The 19693-nt window shown below is 43.4% G+C and overlaps 2 protein-coding genes across 6 annotated transcripts in view; one reads left to right on the top strand and one right to left on the bottom strand.

Annotated features, from left to right (window-relative positions):
- KIF24 (kinesin family member 24) overlaps positions 1–17425 on the top strand; it is a 72813-nt gene extending 55388 nt beyond the window's left edge. The window contains exons 12-15 of one of the 3 annotated variants that reach the window (XM_020966981.2): positions 340–2778; positions 6103–6196; positions 8629–8732; positions 17347–17425. In XM_020966981.2, the coding sequence (XP_020822640.1) occupies positions 340–2778; positions 6103–6196; positions 8629–8732; positions 17347–17392 (2683 nt within the window). In that variant the 3' untranslated portion in view covers positions 17393–17425. Of the gene's footprint in view, positions 1–339; positions 2779–6102; positions 6197–8628; positions 9579–16431; positions 16508–17346 lie in introns of those variants that run through there. The other 2 variants (XM_020966989.2, XM_078152686.1) reach the window with 2 other exon arrangements.
- UBAP1 (ubiquitin associated protein 1) overlaps positions 10954–19693 on the bottom strand; it is an 82070-nt gene continuing 73330 nt past the window's right edge. For all 3 annotated transcript variants that reach the window (XM_020966991.2, XM_020966990.2, XM_020966992.2), the window contains exon 7: positions 10954–19261. In XM_020966991.2, the coding sequence (XP_020822650.1) occupies positions 19121–19261 (141 nt within the window). In that variant the 3' untranslated portion in view covers positions 10954–19120. The remainder of the gene's footprint in view (positions 19262–19693) is intronic.

The raw sequence follows: 19693 nt of genomic DNA, 5'->3' as shown, positions 1-19693 counted from the left end.
TTTTCTCTGTCTCTAATGTGCTGAATAAATACTAAGACTGACTTTATCTGATCAGCTATACACCTCTAGGTATTGTTCTAAACTCTTCCACTCAAGAGAATATTTGTCCTATTCTGAAATACTTTCTGAGAGATTTCAAAACTTGTTTTGCCCTTAAAAGTAAGGACATTTTTCCCATGCCCAACTTAATTCTGTTTTTTCTTATTCAGCCCTTATGTAAGTGAGGAATAGGAACTTCTAATATTTGCAATAGTGTTGGGGTTTTTTTTAATTGCAAGCTGTTGAAAAAATATATATCGTAAAAATAATAAATCTTTGACATAAAATACTCACTTGCAGGGTGAAAGAACTAAAAAAAGGAATTAAATGCTATACCCCAGTTATCAGTCGAAATCAGTCATCTGGACATGTGTCTCCAAAACGGATTCAGTGTTCACCATCAGTACTGCCAGCAGACAAGTGCTCTCCCAAAAAAGTGAAGTTGGGATTTCAGCAACCTCTCACATCGGCCTTTAGCACTACACGAGAGAAGTGCTATCCTTTAGCTTTTCATTCAGCCAATGTCCCTTTTTCTTCTACTCCCAAAGTCACGGGCAAAGGGAATATCTCCAAAGGAAATCTTAGCCATGTATGCATCACCCCCAATACTCCTTTTAAAGAACCTGCAAAGGCAGGGTCTCCTGCAAAGAAGAAGACAGAAGATTCTACATTGGGTTTCAAGAAGCTCTGTCCTGGCAAGGACCTTGCTGGCAATCCAAACACAGCTACAGTGCTAGGAAACAGGGGCGTGGGTCTCAGGAGGACCTATGCACCACGCCAGTGCAAAAAAGTACCAGCAGTGCAGCCAGTGCAGAAGCAACTTGTATCCCGCGATGAGTTCTCTTTTGGTGAGCCCCATCATGGAGGGCAGTGTAGTCAGACCTGTGAGAAGGTGCTGACTAAATGCTGCTCCGAAGCTTGGACCACTATACCTCCTCATCAGAAAGACAGGGAAGCACATTTGCGTTTTTACCACCAGCAGTTTCAGCAACCGCCTCTTCTCCAACAGAAGTTAAACTACCAGCCACTGGAACGGTTTTTATGTCAATACAATCCCCAAGATATTAGAGTCCAGCAAGATACACCTCCCCTGCATCCTCCTTACTCCCCAAACCAAGATGTCGCTCAACTGGAAGACCTGGATGACAGTGATTTCAGTGAAGATTCTTTTTCACCTATTTCTAACCAAAGGACAGCCAAGAGAAGAAATACCCAGGAATACAGTAAAGATTCATTCTTCCTTCATAAGAGAGAAGAACAAGGAACTGAAGATCAGAAAGCTGAAAGTGAGCAGAGTTTGTTTTCTAACTGCAGGATAAATACTCAGGAGAATGATCTGAATGAGCACTGGGTTTATGCCAGGAATCCAGCCTGTTTAAACACAGCAGAGCTGAATAGAGGGCACTACAACAAAACCCCTTCTGATTGGAGCATAAGGGATGACATGACTTCCTTAGACTCCTCTCCGAGTGACAATGTACCAGAACAACCTTACTGCTCACAGGTGGATTTTGTTCATAACAGGAGGAGGAGTAACCGAGCGTTTAATCGGAAACATGTCCCTTTCAAAGATGAACCCTGTCTCCAGGCTGATGCCACCTCATCACCACCAGAAAAGGACACATCCACATTCTCATCGTTAAACCTTGCAGATCATGAGTCTTCAAATCAAAGAGATTCAGTCATCTTACCGCAGGAAGAAAGCAATAATAGCAGCCAAATTCAGCCGATGAAGAGAAGTAACACTCCTGCCGAAGGAGACTTTGGTGAAATATCAGGGACATCAGCAGAGTCAGCTTCCTGGCCAATGGCCCCTCTCACAATGTCTCTTCTTGAGAGCACAGACAAAGAAGCTTCTAATGAACCCTTTCTTAACCAGATTTCAAGATCTCCTCAGAGAAGGAAATGGGTACTGGATATGAGGACACCAAATTCTGGAAAGTGTGACGAGGTCAGAATGTTCAATACAACCAAAGACCTCACAGCAGAAAATACCATTATGCCCCCGGGTCTGGACAAACCAGCATTGGCTTCTGACAGCAAGTCAGCTCTGCTGCTGTCTCTACAATCAGAGGACCAGTGGCTTTTGTCAGCCTGTGCTGCTGCTGAGCCTGCTGGTGATCTCCCAAACCTATCTTTCTCAGCAGTCCATCAGGGCTCAGTTAATGATCTCTCAGTAAGTGAAGCCAATGTAGAAGAGTCCTTGGAGAGCCAAGTGGGAACAGTGGCCTTCAGAAACACAAAATGCCAAGACTATGTAAACAGCAAGCATTATGATGCAGATACAGAAGAGACCGTGCTGAGCTGGGATATGGACTCCCCAGAAAAGCCTGACCCTAACAAAGAAAGTCTAGGAGTCAGCACTGGGCCAGCTTCTCCCATGGTTCCTGTAGATGTGCTTGAGAAAGAGTTTTCGAGCAGCCCAGAGGCTCTTACAAAAACCAGAAGCATTTGTTCCCCTGTCCAGTCCCTAGACCAAGAGAACAAGCCTCAGAAATCTGAAAGCCCCTTCAAGTTGTCTTTCCGTAGTGAGGAAATTGGGCAGCTAAAACATAGACTGATGCAGAGCATCTTTACACAGGCAGGCCTTCTTGGGGAACGTGCCACAGGCTCTCTGACTGCTGAGCCCATGAATTCTTTGGCAAATCAGACTTCAGAAAACCAGTCTACCCCTGGCAGTCAAAGTAGCCTATTCCAGCTTGTGCAAGAGAGGCGTGAGGAAACCCTGAAACAAGCACAGTAAGTTCAGACTTCCTTCTCCTCGCCTGCATTGTCTAGACCTCTCTCGTTCTACATCCTGACAGTATGTCATTGGCTAAGTATTGCAGCTGGAAAGTAAATTAGAGAAGAGTGTAGTCTAAAGTGACCCACTTTAGAGAAACTCATCAGTTTCCTGGGGCTCAGCCATCCCCTCTGTGCAGGTAACTCTCTGATGTGTCTGTCCAGCCTTTGTCTCTTTCCCGAGCTCCAATCCTACATCATCGACTGCCTCTTGGGCATCTCAGACTGGACACCCCAGGTGTATCTCCAATCCAACATGTCTAAAATGGAATCCATTCTTTATCTTTTCCCCAAAGGTCTCTTCTGTTTCTAACTTTTACTTTTGAGAGTGCTGTGGTACTCCCAGTCACCCAAACTCACAACCCTGCTTCCACTCCTCATATCACACCAGTCATTTTCTTGTCATAAATCTTGTCATTTCTACCTTCACGACATCTCTGACATGGGTTCCCTTCTCTCTTTCTTGCAGACCCTCATCTCACCTGAACTATTGCAATAGCCTTTTAATTAGTATCCCTACCTTAAGTTTCTCCCAGTCCAGTCTGTTCTCCACTCAGCTGCCAAAGTGATTTTCCTAAAGTGCAGCCCTGACCGTGTCACCTCCCTAATTCAGTCAGCTGGAGTGGCTCCCTCTTTAGAAGGTCCTTTGGCATTTAAAGCCCTTCCCAGCTTGACTCCTTCCACCTTTGTTCTTACTTTCCTCAATGCACTCCAAGATCCAGCTTCCCCCACCTCTCACACAAATTCACATTTTCTTATTTCTGCGCCTTTGCATTGGCTGCTTCTCATACATAGAATGCTGTCTCCTCACCTTCCCCTCCTACTTTACTGGGCTTCCTTTAAGATTCAGCTGAAGTTTCATCCTCTGTAGGAGGCCTTTCACAATCCCCGCTGCTGTTAGTATCTGTCCTCTAAGGAGACCTCCACTTTCCTCTCTATATGTTTTTATGTTAGTAGTTATTTTCATATTGTCTCTTTCATTAGCATATGAGCTCCTTGAGGGCAGAGACCAGCTTTGCCTTTCTTTATATCTCCAGCACTTTTCACAGTGTCTGACACATAAGTGAGTGCTTAATGAATGCCTATTGACAGAAGAATATACTGTATAAGGAGGGCCTACATTGAGGTGGAACTGTAGCCTTAGACTGAGATGAACAGAGAGGGAGAATGTATATCTGTTCCTGTAACCAAATCCATTCACTTATGTGACTTGAGAAGTGTTGGATGTGGCGAAAAGCGGCTGATTTATTTCACACAAACCCATATTGCAGAGTATGTATTGTGTTACTCAGGACTACAGGATGCTTCCAGAAACACTTGACAAAAGTGACACTTGACAAAACTAGAGACTTTTGCCTGTCACTCTGGGATCTTTACAGTCGTACATATTGAACCCTTCACTGTAACCAGTGAAGCAGGAGCCAAAGCAAAGCTAGCCAGTACGGTAACCTCATCTGACAATTCCCATGTGCACAATTCTCAGCTGTCCCGTAAGGAAGATATGTTTCCTTGTCAGTTCTGTAGGACTGAGTTGTTCATTTTTAAACAATTTTATTTTTTTTTAAATAACAAGCATTCATTTTGTCTCCTGTTTCTTTTTATCAACCCCTCCCAGTGGGAGAAAAATGAAACCCAAACCCTTGTAACAAGGGTTCTCAGTCAAGCAAAACAAATTCCCACATTAGCCATGTCCAAGAATGTAGGTTTCATTCAACGTCTTAGGTAAATCACCTTTCTGTCAGGAGGCAGGCAGCACATTTCATCAAGGAGCTCACAATCTAATGGGAGAGACAACATGCAGCCAATTACGTACATGTAAGATCTGCAGAAAGGACCTGGAAGGCAATGTCGGAGGGAAGACGCTAGCAGCATGTCATGGCGAGGAAAGGCCTCTCACAGAGGGGAGAGAGAGAACACCACACTTCCTACACATGCTCCCGTGTTTCTCTGATTTCCTCATAGGATGTTCCTGTTGTGTCTAGCTGTACCTTAATATCCCATCAAATCCATGTGCCAGCTTGTCTGGCCATTCTTTAAACAATGGGGTTCACCCCAGGAATTTGCAATGTAATTGCCTGAGGCAATAGCACAAAGGAGGTTGGTCATTCCCACTTGGTGGAGAGGGCAGGGAATGAGATAAGGAAGTTTTGGCACTGGGGTTGTTTTTCTCTACAAGGTGCCCTTCCAGGGAAGGAAAGGAAAGAGATTAGTCAATAGGGGAAAATGAAAAGCAGAAGATGTGGCTCGAGAATAGTAAAAAGAAAAGAGAAACATTCACTAAGAGACTGTTTCTATGTCCTGTCGTGGCAGTAACATCTATTTTCCATAGACCAGAAGGCTGAGTAGCCCTTGAAGCCTGGAGCAGGAGGGTAGCTTTCTCCTGAACCAGTCAAGTCCAAGCCTGTTGGCTCCATAGGCATGTATGAATCATTAGAGGTTTTGTCAGGCCCCCTCCCTAATGCAAGTGGGAAGACCCAAGAGCTACAGCAGATGTATGATCTGATGGTTTAGGGTATGACATGCCTTAAAGTACTGTTTATAAATTCAAGCTGTTAATACTTAATAAAAACAGTTAAATGCCCTATGAAATGGTGAGTTTGCAGCAGTAGGCAGCCTAGAGAGACTTGACAACTGGCCCGTAGACTATTTTTTTCTTGCCCTTGTTTCCTTTCTTTGTAAAAACAGTCTCCAGAAGAAGGCTGGCACTGCTAGGTAGTCAAAAATGTGATATATATGGCAGCATTTACCATCAGCTTTAACAGTGGGAGAAAAGCACTAGGTTGCCCTACTTCCCTAAACTCGATCTGGTCTGGGGGCCAATTTATATTTCTGTTCTCTGGTAAGAGAGCAAAGTAGTGGTTTCCAGGCTGATGGCAACTCCTGAGATTTGTAGCCTCACCAGATTTGATCATAAGTTGCACCAATATTCACTGGGCTCATTGAGTGAAAAATTCTGGTCCTCTCGTGGGAAAATTTATTGTGCCTAAGCCTGTAATGCAAAAACTACCGTGGCTGATTTTAGGGCCTTGCCCTCAGGGAGCTTATGGTCTAGCTGGGAAAACAAACATTTAAACTAGCACTGCAGTACAAAGTAAGTACAAAATGAGTGGTCCAGATACTATCTTTCTGCCTCCCCACACCCCATCCCTCCAAAACTAGTCTGGCTAAAGAGATGCCACCTAAGAAAACTGCCAGAGAAACCTGGAGTGGGGGATTTGGGAGTGCAGACAAAAGCTTCCTTCTCCTGAAAGGGTTAAGACAAGAGTCCTTGTGTTTCCCCAGGCGGGTTGTCATTCAAGCCCACCAGGAACAGCTGGACAAAATGGCAGAATTGGATTTCAAGGAGGAGAGTTTGATTAATCAAATGTCAGCAGCTGTAAGTATACTGTGCTTTTGAAGGACCTCTGAAATTTGGGCCCATTAGCTTCAAGGTGAAATTAGCATGAATTAGTCTCCCAAATTATGCCTTCATTCTCTGCCTGAGAATAGTCATTGGCTATCAGCCAATGACGAAGTCTCAGGACTGTACTGGCCTTCAGACTTTGGAAGTTTGTAGGCTTGGCCTGAAGCTGAGGCTTCTGACACTCTCTTTAACAACATTTATCAAAGACGAAGGCTTTGGTCGTTCCACAGCCTTGGTGTCAGGAGGGACTCAGTGTCTTGCCTGCCCCAAAGCAGCCTCAGGTCTCCTGCACAAGGCCAGCGGATGACTTTTGGCAGCTTGGTGACACCAGGGTTTAAATCAGGTAGACCTGGATTCAAATCCAATCTCAGTATTTACTAGCTGTGTGACCCTGGGCAAGTCACTAGGACCACCTCTCTCTTCCTCAGTCTCCTCAACTGTAAAATGGAGATAATGATAGCATTTCCCTCCCAGGGTGGTTGTGAGGATTAAATGAAATAAATTATAAAGCACTTAGCACAGTCCCTCATATATAGGCTCAATATAAATGCTGCCCATCATTATCATTATTTCTCACCGTTATTATTGTAGATCTGGTTAGTTCCAGGACGAATACAGCCTTGTTTGTTTTAGGTGAAACAGGATCAAACCAAATCCCCCAGCTAGCTGGCTGGCATGATTTTACTCCCTAAGGATTCCCTGATCTCTCTTCTTTTCCCTTTAGGACCAAGCTGGGGCTGGGGAGGAAGGAATAAGATGTCCCAAGGATCATGGAGGGGTCAGAACTGACTTCACCTGCTTACCCAGCTCAGTCAGCTCCTTCCCTGACATCCACTGAGAGTTCTTAATAATGTGTTGTGAGCCTCACACTACACAAGGCAGCTAGCCATCTGACTACTTTGTCCTGCCCTGTCTCCTTTCCCTGTAAGAGTCCTCTAATGGAAGAAGCATTGAATTGAGAATCAAGAGAATTTCACTCTGTCCCTAGGCAGGTCACCTCACCGGTGTCAACCTTTTTCTTCATCTGTAAAATAGGATTAATAATACTTAAATGACCTACCCAACTGGGTTATTGTGAAAAAAAGTGCTTTATAATTCTGAAATTCGTGTACACACACACACACACACACACACACACACACGTATGTATTTTTGTTATGAACTCTTTGGCACAGAAATGTAAGGTGAACTCATCCTCTGTGTTTTTAGTTTAAACATGTCCCTGAGACAAATTCTTGTTACTCCTATTAAGAAAAGGTCATACCTCTCTAGCAGTTTGCTTACCTCTTGAGGTGATTGAAAAAAGGCAAGGGGGATTAGAGTGTTCCTGAGTAGGAGCACACTTAAGGTGCAGTGCTGATATCATCCCCACTCCCTAGCTGCTGAACTCACTGTTAGTCTCCTTTTCCACAGTGGGCCCAGCATTTCAGTGAATGGCTAGCCTTCCTTACCAGCGATTGCAGGGGCTAAGCATTTGCAAGAGGTTGGCTGCTGGAGAAGAGGGAGGAATGAAAATGGCTAAAAGTAGAAAAGAACCCATGTCTACTATCATGTTTTCCTTGTTGTTAAGATAAAAGAGCCGTATATTTCAACTCTTATGGAACGAAGTCTCAGCTGAGGCCACCAATCCACATTTAGATCAGTTCACTTCATTCCTGTATTTATGAGCTACTCTGTGGCCAGGGCTAGACTGTGGAATAGTGTGGGAGAAAACTTGTGTTCCCAGTCTGGTTGAGGAAACAAGACACATTTCATAGAAACAGCTAAATAACAATATAAGGCAGCATTTGATTAAACACCAGTAATGTTACCACCATACACAATTGGGAACAGAGAATAATGGGGCGAGATGACTGAGGGCCGCAGCAATTGAGAAAAATACCCTGATTGTTACAGTTTCAGTCAGGGAACTAGATCTTGAAGGGATGAACAGAATCTGAATATAGAGAAAGAGGGAAAGCTTGAGTAAAGGCCACATTGCAAATGAGCTCTCCATGTTTGCATCACGATGAGGAGACTAGCCTGAAACCAGGCCAAAGGTTGGGGGTTAAATGTGGATGATAATTGAGACACCTCTATAGCACCTTACAGTTTGCTGAGAACTAAATGTGTGTGTGTGTGTGTGTGTGTGTGTGTGTGTGTGTGTGTTATATGTAAAAGCTCCTTTGATCTTTTACAACAGCCCTTTGAGCTAAGTAACTCAAATGTTATCACCATTTTAGAGATAAGGAAACTGAGGCTCACAAGTAGGTATCCCAGGATGAGAAATGGAAGAGTTGTTCTCTAGTTCAGGTCTTCTTCCCAATCCAAAGCCCTTTTCATGACACTACAGAGTCTTTAAGAGATGAGTTCAAAACACCTGTTTCTCCCATTTTTCAATGGTCCATCCTTGTTTCCTCCTCTAGCATTTTGAAGACTTTGTGACCCAGCTAGATGAAATCATGATCCTGAAGTCCAAGTGCATCCAGAGCCTCCGAGGCCAACTACAGCTCTACCTTGCCTGCTGCAGGTCTGAAGCTTCCCTAGAGAGAATGTCAGCCTCTTAGATTGGAGAGGTGGAAAGGGCTTTGGGGGTGGGGAAGGAATACCCCTGCATGCTCTGACTATGCCAACAACTTATTCTTATTCTGGATCCTTTATGACTAGTGCACAGCTGAGTTAAGGGAAGGCAGGGTAGAAGATACCTGTACAGTAGAGGTGTCAGCTACGTGGAGTAGCACCATGCATCTCTGGCGAATGAATCCTCATGGCCAGTGCTCCTAGCCTTCATGTGGACCATGCCATGTGGCAGTGATCCTTAAGATAATGTGGCAGCTTTTTTTGTAGGGCACAAAATGTCTGTTACTGAGTGAACAGTCCCACCAAAGATCAGGAAGATACTAGAGGAGATGCTGGAAGGCTGCTGCATATGAGTGAGCAGGACGACCTGAAGAGTTGGACACTGAACATTTAGGGAGAGGAACTTTGTTATATAAGGCCATTCTTGGGATGGCACTGCTAGAAGTTGCTTGGCCATCTGCTTAGTTCTTTTAGAACAGAATTGGTTCCAATATCTCTGATAATTAGGAAAAGTGTAAGTGATGGGCAGGAGGAATTGCCTAGAATTTTTTATAAGAAGCTTGGACTCTGAATGTTAGGGAGTGGAGGAAGGGTTACACCGTTAGCTCACAGCCCCTTTACTCCTTGGAGGTTTTGACAAAATTGAAGAGTTATCAGTTGAGGTCCAGATCCCTCCCAAATCCCAGGCTTTGGAGACTAAGATTGGTTTGAGTTTTTAAGTTGACTATTTTTTTAAAAATTAGTGAGATTATATTAATTTTGATATGTAATTAATAAAAGAGGTCTGATTTCCACACCTTGTAAACCAACCCATCCTTTGTTCTTAAATGGAAGGCTATTTGTGACCTTGTGCTTTTTTAGCAAGAGTATGCTTGAGATGTTTTGTGCTATGACTTTCCTTGACCATCCTCATCTAGAGGGTTATGTCTGATGAACAAAGTATTGGTACGTGGTGCTCATTTGTGTCTGGAGGTTGCTTTCTTTCCAACTCAAAGTAGTGATCACTCTATGTGCAAGTGGACTTGGTAACAATGCACTCAGTGTTGCCAAACATCATTGTAGCATATTCACCTATCTCTTTTTGATCCTTCCGAAAGTCCTGAGTCAGGTAGGGCAAAGATTGTTGTCCCCATTTTATAGGTTGGGAAACTGGTGGTTAGGTAAAGCAACATGCCCATGGTCATACCGAGAGTTAGTGAGACTGGAAACCAGATCTCTTGCCTTCCACATCCCACATTCCCTGGCCATGTTAGTCCTAAGTCTGGGAACAAAATTAGCAGCGACAGTGCTACCCCTCAGGACCATAGTACTGTACTGTACTCATCCTAACCTGGAAACACTTCCTTAACTTATGTAAATCATGGCAAGTTCTAAGTAGTCCTACCCCTGTGTATGGTGTAATGGAAATTTCTTTGCTAACTATACAAGCCAGGGCTTATCTCTTTAAACCTAAAGTGGCTCTGCACGTGATGTGACGGCCAGAATAGCCAAACAGAATACAGAAATGTTGACTTGCATAAGCACAGCTTCTTACTTTGTCAGATTGTTAGAAGATAGCAACTATCAAGTGAATAAGCCATTAGAGAATTTTGACATGGGTAGTTTTCAATGTGGCTGTTATGGTGGACACTATGTAACTGATGCCCATGATTATGGTCTTGGCTGGCGGCCCAAGCAGCTCACCTCTGCAAGGTGCTCCTGGGGTTTGTGGTAAAAATGGCTGTTTCTGTAGCTATTAGCACTATATCATTTTGCTGGGTCCTCAGTTCACTCCAATATCTCGCTTGGTCAAAATAAGGTGAGCCAGATTTGGGTTCCTCTGTCGCTGTTACACCCTATATGACCTTCTATAGCCCATACAGATAGCATCTCACCTGTCCTTCCTGCTTCAGTCCAGTGCTGCCTCCCTATCCTCCCACTAGGTGTATTTTCTGGTCTATTTAAGGGGATGTATCTTAGTCTGTTGAAGGTGAAAGGGGTATTAGGTACCATCTTATCCAGATCTCTCATTTTACAAATAGGGAAGCACCCAAGGTGGTCACACAGCTAGTTAGTGGCAGAGTCAGCGTTTGAACTCCAATCTCCTAACCTGGTACACTTACCTGTACTTACTTACTGCCTCTGGGAAGCCAGAGTAAGTCATTCATCAAATTGGAAGGGCTTCAGCTAGATTCAATTCAGTAAACCTTTATTAAGTGCCTAGAATGTACATAGCATTGGGGATACAAAGACAACTGGAACCACCCCTGCCCATAAGGAGCTTACAGTCTGCATAGGGATGAGGGGATACATACATCCTATACACAAATAAATATGAGGAATGTACAAAGTTATATAAAATAATTTCAGGAAGGAAAGAGTGTTATCAACTTTGGGATATCAGAAAAGGCCTGATGCAGGTGATACCTGAGCTGTGCTTTGAAGAAAGCCAGGGGTACTAGGAGGCAGACAGGGAGGGAGAGGGAGGCTTTCTTGAATATGAGACCATTTCCACAAGAGTGTGGAGGCTGTCCCGGGAAAAGCGAGAGAATGAGCCAGTTTGAAACAGAGGGTGTAAAAGGGCATGATGTGATTGTAGAGGGCTCTAAATGCCACGCTGCACTGGAGAACCCAGAGGCAGAATGGACTTTGAAGTTCTAGTTCAACCCCTTCATTTTATATCTAAGGAGCCTGAGACCAGATATATTAATTTGCCCAACATTAAGTGACAGACTCAGCAGTTAATCTCCAGTCCAGTGACTCCAAATCCAGTGTGCTTGACCTATACAGCCTCCCCAAGTTTGTATTTTTTCTTTTTTTTTTTAAATGCTGGTACTCCCAATCTCACCCAGGCTGAAGTGTAGGGACCACTTAGAGTGGTCGCTTAATCTCACTGCTTGTTGGCCTAGGAGCTTTGACATGTTACTTTTCCTGCCTGGCCTGATTGGCCCTACTCAGGCACCCTTTGGTGCACCTTTCCTGGAGGTCTCCTTGCTCCCAAGGTCTCACCGTATTGATGTCTCACTTAGTGTGAACAACTAGTTGGCTTAGCCTACTGCAGCTCAGCTCAGACCTCTCAAGCTTAAAGCCCCCAGTAAGAGGGGTTGCCTGTTAGACCCTTTCCTTCCTCAGAAGTTTTGGGGAATCTGAAGAGTTGTCAGCTCTGGCCCAGACCCCTTGTGATCTCCAGGAACTGAGATTACAAGTGTGGCCCACGACAGGAGGGATCTACTCTTGATTTTTGAATAAAGAAGTTACACAGTCAGATGTTTTAGGAATGTTAGTTTGGCAGCTGTATGCAGGATAGATTGGAGATGAAGAGAGACTGAAGGCAGGAAGGGCAATTAGGAGATATTGTAATAGTTCAGGCAAGAGATGAGGATGACCAGTAAAGGCTGGAGATGGTGTGAGAGATGCTGTTTTGGGAGAATTGACAAGTTCTGGCAACTAGATATGAGGATATCTAGCCCTCATCTCTCTCCTGACTTCCTGTACCAAATTATCCACTATCAGTTTGCTAACTATCACCACCTGGATATCCCACCAGTACCTAAAGCATCATACCCAAAATGCAATTCATTCCCCCCACAAAACTCATGCCTCCTCCAAACATACCTTTTCTACTGAGGACCACCATTCTTCCAATCTCCCAGTTTCACAACCTTAAAGTCATTCTTGACCCTTCCCTCTCAGTGAACTTCCTCCCCTCATCCAATCCATTGTCAAGTCTCGCTGATCCTGTCCACCGCACCCCTCACATCTCTTTCTCAACACTCCCACTCTCTGGTAGGTCTTCTTCACCTTTGTGTACGACAAAGTTTCTAGAGAAAGAAGGGCACCGCCATGTAACTGGGGGAAATGATGTAGGCAAGGAGCTTGGAGAGGTCAAAAAGTTAAGGAAAACAAAGAAAATGCAGTGTCAAGGAAGCTTGAGGCAAGAGTGCTTCCTAGCAGGTAAAGTTGTGATCAACTGTGTCAGAAACTGCAGAGGTCAAGTAGAATGGGGGGGGGATGGGATGGGACGGGACCAAAAAACATTGACTTTAGCAGAGATCATTAGTAACCTTGGGCATACAGCTTCATGGTGAAGTCAAGGAGTGACTAAGAGGTGAAGAAATTAAAGTAACTACTGTAAATGGCTTTTCCTAAGAGTTTGGCTTTGAAAGGGAAAATTACAGCAAAATAGTTTGAGGGGTTAACAGTGAACGTTTTCTTAAATGATGAGGGAGACCTGAAATGTTTGTATGAAGCAGAAGAGGAGTCTGTGGATAAGCAAACTGGAGATGAGGAAAAGATGGTGACAGAGGACAAGAGGAAAAAAGGTAATAGAGTCAAAAGCTCAAGGACAGGGGTCAGCCTTGGCAAGGCTACTTCTTCATCAGAGACTGGAGCAAAGAAGAATGAGAGATGAGTGTGGATTTTGAGTTATGCAATGGAATGAAAGAGGGAGCTTATGAAAGCCTCTGTTCTCAGGAAAGCAGGTGATGTCTTCTACTGACAGTGAAGGAAGTAAGGAGGCAGTGTAGAAGTCTAAGGACAGGTTTTGAATAGCCCCTATGCAAAGTGATAGTGAATGAAAAAGTATAAAAGTATACACAAACATTTAAAAGAATGTATATAGTATAAATGCAAGTGAGTGTGCATTTGAAATTTATTAAAAAAATAAGTTGGTAGTGAACCCCAGTCAGCATGGCCACAGTATTTGTAGGCCCATTCAGCAGCACAAATAGGAGAAGAAAAGGCAGAGATGGTGGGAGTAACTTGGTTGGGGTTTAGCATGGAATGGTTGGTGATGGGAAAGGAAGACAATGGATTCAAGGAAGCTGTTAATATATAGCTGAACTGATCAACAACAGAGAAGAGGGAAGGAAGGGAGGCCAAAACAAAAGAGATGGACCAGAACAACTCCACAGCTTCCTTCTAAACACAGAATGTGAGCTCCTTGACAGTAAGGTCTGTCTTTTCTGTTTGGATCCCCAGCACGTGGCACAGTGTTTTGTACATAGCAGGCACTTTAAAAATATTTAATTCATTCATTCATGGTAATTTAGTTAAATATTCAAGTGCCTACTGTTTGTAAGGCACTGTTTTAGGGTCTAGGGAATACAGTCCTTGCCTTCAAGGAGTTTACTGGGAGCATATTACACTTACAGTTAAACATAGTACAAAGAAAGCTGAAAGAAAGCATGAATAACTAGGGGAAAAAGGGGTAATCAGGGAGAGACTGCTTCACCTATCACCTGAGCTGAAATTTGAAGGACATTGATTTCTAAGAGGTAGAGATAAGGGGGAAGAAACTGCACAGAAAACTGCTTTTGTTACTGCATTAAGACAAGAATTGAAATACCAAGTTTTCACAGAACAGCTAGTGATCTAATTTGATTGAACCAGAGTTCATGGAGAGTAGTATGAACATCAGTGGTTATAACTGAATGTGAATGGGATAAACTCACCCATAAAATAGGAGGGTAGCAGAATGGATTAGACACCTGAATCCAACAATAGGCTGTTTACAGGAAACTTCACATTTGAAACATCACAGAGGTAAAATAAGGGGATGGGACAGAATCTATTATTATGTTTCAATCACGATCTCAGAAAAAGCAACTGCAAAAGTAAGACCTAATTAAGAGATAAAAATGGAAATTACATTTTGCTGAAAAGTACCAAGGACAATGAAAGTAGTATGAAACAAAGCTGGGAAAGTAAGCAGAAGCCAGATTATGGAGAACATTAAGTACAATGCTAAGGAGTTTGCATTCTATCCTGCCACCAATAGGTTTTTTGTGTGGGTCTTAGGAAGATAATTTTGATGTCTGGGAGGGCAGATTGGAAATATGAGCCTAGAGAATGGAAGTAGGGCATCCAATTAAAAGGTTATTACAGTCCCGATCAATATTTTCTTAAATGCCAAGTCTAAATGGCTTTCCATCCTAATCCTTTCTCTTGTTTACCTCATATCTGTCTAACTGCTCCTCAGTCTCTGATAGTTCATCTACATCGATCATCCTAGCAGTGAGTGTTTCCAAAGTTCTGTCACAGGACCTCACTCTTCTCCCTCCACACTCTCTCTTGATGACCTCACCAACTTCCAACTAACATCTCTATGCAGACGACTCTCAATTCTACATATCCAGCCCCTATCTCCCAAGCTTTGGTCCTAGAACAATTGCCTGCTGGATATCAAACTCAATGTTCTAGAAAACCCTAAAATTTAAACTCATTACCTGTTGAAAGCATCACCATCATTCCAATATCTCAGGCTTGTAATTTGCATTTATTCTCCGTCACTTCACATATCCAATCATTTGCCAGCTGTCTCTCCCCCACCTTGCAGCTGTGACCTTAGTTTAGACCTTTATCGCCTACCTCTCACTGAAATTGCAACAACCTCTTAATTGATCTCCCTGATTTCTTTCTCCCAACTCTGACCCATTCTGCATACTGCTTCCAAAGTAATTTTTCTGAAATAGGTCCAAATCTGACCATGTGACTCCCATATTCAACCAACTCCAATGACTTCCTATTCCTCTTCCAGGATAAAATAGAAGTCTTTAGCTCTTAAAGCCCTTTACGATCTTTGCTGTTGTTCAGTCATGTCTGACTCTTCATGACCCCATTTGGGGTTTTCTTGGCAAAGATACTAGAGTGGTTTGCATTTCTTTCTCCACCTCATTTTACAGATGAAGAAACTGAGGCAAACAAGGGTTAAGTGACTTGTTCAGGGTCACACAGCTAGGAAGTGCTTAAGGCTGGGTTTGTACTCGGGTCTTCCTGACTACTGGCCCAGCAGTCTATCCACTGCACCACCTAGCTGACCTTTACAGCTTGGCCCCAACCCTATCTCTCTATTCTCATTGGACATTACTTCTCTCTCACTCTGTGATGTAGCTAACCTGGCTTTCTTTCTTTTCCTTACAACACATTTCTTTGTACTGACTGTCCTTCATTCCTAAAATGCACTCTCTCCTTAACCTCTGCCTAAGAATCCCTCTTTCTTTTAGATGAAACTCAGGCATGATCTTCTCATGAAACCTTTCCTGGACTCCCCAACTGCTAGTGATCTACTCTTGAAACTATTTTGTATTTATCTACTTTGTAGATATATTAGCTTAAAAATTACATTGCATTTTATGTGTACTTGTTTCCTGCGTTAGGATTTAGATCACTGTGAGTAGGATTGTTTCATTCTTTGCCTGGTGCAATGCCTGAGAGAGTAGGCACTTAATACTTATTAAGGTACAGTGGTGGGCTACCCGAGTGGAGGTAGATTTGTAAAGTTAAAGGTAGAAGCAACAAGATTTTGTAACTGATTGGACGTGGATGGAATAGTCCTCAAGAGGAAGAATAAAAGACGACAGAGGAGTCTGGGAAAGGATGACTGGTTGTTTTGCATCTGATATGCCCAAAGGACATTCGGTAAAGAACATACATTAGGCAGATAAGGAGTGAGGTTAGAGTTAACTACATTTTGTGGAGTCATCTGCATAGATTATGCTGAATCCCTAGAACTTCTAATGAAAGGAAACCCAAAACCCAAGTCAGATTCATAGAATGTTTTAGCTGGAAAGACTCCCAGAGAGTCTTTGGACACACAACTTAGAAACAACCAATTGCTAATTTGAGGCTTGTCATTTTCATTTCATGCCCACTTCCTCCCTCAAAAACAGGTGAAATGGCCTTTTAAAGATCTTCTGTGAGCTTATATAGCTAGATGGAAGGATGATTCAGCAGAGGAAACGGAGTGGACAGAAAGGAACAGGAGGCCTGTATCAGAGAAACAAGGGAGAAGTATCAAGGCTAAGAGGATCAGTCAACATCAGAGCTGCAGGGGAGGTTAAGGACTGAGGAAAATAAATTGTTTTGCTGTTAAAAGGCATTGGTAATGTTGGAGAGATCATACTTGACGATTAAGCAGTTGGGCCGTGAGGCATTTAGGTTATTACTCTACATTGGTGGGGGTGGGGGTGTGTGTGTGGTGTGGGTGTGTGTGTGTGTGTGTGTGTGTGTGTGTGTGTGTGTGTGTGTGTGTGTGTGTGTGTGTGTGTGTGTGAGAGAGAGAGAGAGAGAGAGAGAGAGAGAGAGAGATAGCCATTGGGATCTTCCTATCCACCCTTCTTGCCACAGCAGCTGAGGTTTTCCCAATTAAAAAGCTCCTAAAGGCACCTTCTGTTCCCTTTTTCCCTAAAGCAAAGGTTCTTAATCTAAGGTCCATGAACTGTTTTGTAAATAACCATATTCAGTATAATTAGTTTCCTTTTTAAATTGCATATTTTATTTTATCCATTTAAAAAGTTTTTTAGAGAAGGAAGGCATAGGCCTCAGCAGACTGCTAAAGGGGTCATGACACAAGAAAGGTTAACTCCTTTCCTAAAGAATAGGTAAGGGGGCAGCTAGGTGGTACAATGGATAGAGCACCAGTCTTGGAGTCAGGAGGACCTGAGTTCAAATCCAGTCTCAGACCAGACACCTGACACTTACTAGCTGTGTGACCCTGGGCAAGTCACTTAACCCCAACTGCCTTGTTTAAAAAAAAAAAAGACTAGGTGAAGGACAAAATCCTTTCATTATTACTTTACTTTCAGGACACCAGCTGAAATTCTGCCTAGGTCCATAGCCATGGAAATTTAGCCAATAGTTGCCATGCGAATAATACCTACCTCCATTTACCTGCAAAGAGAAAGGAGGAAAAAGCCACCCTCTCCTTCTATACCAAATTGAGGTAAAGCTTGGAGCTCTTTTTTGGGGGGTGGGGGTTAGAGGGTGTTTTTCTTCATGCAGAGTTCTTAGGTCACTTGTTTGCAAAATAGCTACTCTCAATGTGATGCAAACTCCAGAGGGCAGCACCAGCTAGGCAGGTAGTCGGTTGCTTTGTTCTCTTCAAGGCTGTCAAAATTACCCACAAAAATGACAGTGAACTGGGTAGGACTGGAAGCCGGGGCGGGGGGGGGAAACAGGGACGGACGGGGACATAATCACACTTTACAGTCAAGAATGAACAACTACAGGGATGCTAAACCCTAGCTAGTTAAAAGAGAAAAACGACACATAAATGTGGGGGTGGTGGGGGGGGGTTGCACAGCAGAGAGTGAACAGAATCAAACAACAGCACAGTTCTTTCCATCAGACCTACAGGTAAAAAAGCCCTCCCACCAGCCTAAGGAAATTCAATTCAACCAAAAAACCTTTTAAACTTTTATTAGTAGTTGTTTCTGAAGAATCAAAATAGTTAGCAAATTACTTTAGATTCATCAAGACTATTTTTTTGAATTTAGAGCTTTAACAATGTACAACATAATACAAAACAAACCAAAGAGACTGATTTCTATTACTAGATGTTACCAAATGTGAATCTATTCCCCAAGAATGATGTGGAAAGTAAAACTGAAACAAAACTGTGAATTAGGGCTGGGCTAACGGGATTGTAGACTCATTCCCCCAACCCCATTTGAAAGTGCTTCCAAAGAAATTCCTGTTTCACACTGAATACTAAAGTGTCAACTGAACAGTTTCCTAGAACTGGGGACTTAAAGCCTGGGCAAGGTTGTCAAGGGCTGGAGTCAGATGCCCTGCTCCAACAAGATCCAGGATTTAGCCAAGACTTGAGTGTGGGTAAGCACAATGGCTGCCTGGCAGAAGAGGCAAAACAGAGCCCAAACTCAATGGCATTCTTCATGCCTTTAAAAGTTTAGGAACCAGTGTTACACTAAGTTAGAATCTAATATGGAGTTCATTTTTAAGAGGGAAAAAAAAGTAAAATCAAATAAACACCCTAAAAACCCTTTCCATTGCACTAGATATGGATTTCAGTTCAGCCCATCTAACAGTGAGGGATGTTTTGGTCAAACACATGACATTCAAAGCAGCACTGACTATCTCTGAGTCTCTCTCAGAGGGAACTCCAGAACACCCCTGTATCTCTCCTGCTCATGGCAAGGGTGAGAACACACCAACAAAGTTTGGTCTTGAATATATGTACAGTCCCCCAGAAAAAACCAGGGCCAAGCTGGGAAGGGCACTTCTCAAAATACAAATAAAATTAATTGGATGGGTGGCATGGGGGCAGGGCTTAAAGGTCCCAACATTCCTCATGCTTTACCTTCCTCCTCCCTGTTCCTACAGGGATCAGACTCTCACACAAATCAATGTAGGATGATAAGTCTCTGTAAGGTACAGAAGTACTCTTCCTGTCTATTCCCCTCGCGCCCCCAACAACAAACCCAAAACAACATTCTCTTCTTCCTAAGGAGAGTGTGAAGCCACCGGAGGGAGAAGGGGACTCCAGGGACTGATGGGAATACTTGGGGCCTCCCAAAGGGAGAGATGCTCCGTGGGGGGGGGGGGGCCACGGGCCTGTTCTCAGCTGGCACCTGCCCGAGCCATAAGGTCTTCCAATGCATTGTCCTGGTCGTTGTCGTGTAATAATAAAACTTCCTTAATGTCTTTCAGTTCAAAGCCCATTTCCTTAAATTTGCTCATTAATTGGAGAAATTCTGTTGTCTGAAAGAGAAACAGGTTGGGGGGGAGGGGGAGAAAGATTAAAAGAGGCCAACAACACAGATCCCAGAGGGAGCATCAAAATAAAATTCAGAAGCACATGTTTGCTTATGGGACAAGGTCAAAAAGGTCACCTAATAGTTCCAGCATATTCCCTGGCTCCAGTTAAGTCCTGGCAGAAGAGGCAGGAGTCACTTGGGAGTGGCCAGTGCTAGAGTTCATCTCCCTCATCCACCAACTCCTTGAAGCATTCCTACAACTTCTAGACCCAAGTCATAAGAACTCATATAGATGAGACCCATGCCCATGAATACCCATAAATTACTGCTGCTAGGACATTTCTTACAATACCTGGCATGGACCATTCTAGGATAAAGGCAGTTTTCCACACTCAAACGTTCTAAAGCACCACCCCCCAAAATCAACTCCACTCTT

This window comes from Phascolarctos cinereus, unplaced genomic scaffold (genome assembly GCF_003287225.1).
Source record: "Phascolarctos cinereus isolate Bilbo 61053 unplaced genomic scaffold, phaCin_HiC Scaffold_4;HRSCAF=312, whole genome shotgun sequence".
In the NCBI taxonomy this organism is placed as follows: Eukaryota; Metazoa; Chordata; class Mammalia; order Diprotodontia; family Phascolarctidae; genus Phascolarctos; species Phascolarctos cinereus.
Note: the sequence above shows the minus strand (reverse complement) of the source record. Positions and strands in the feature narration are given on the sequence as shown.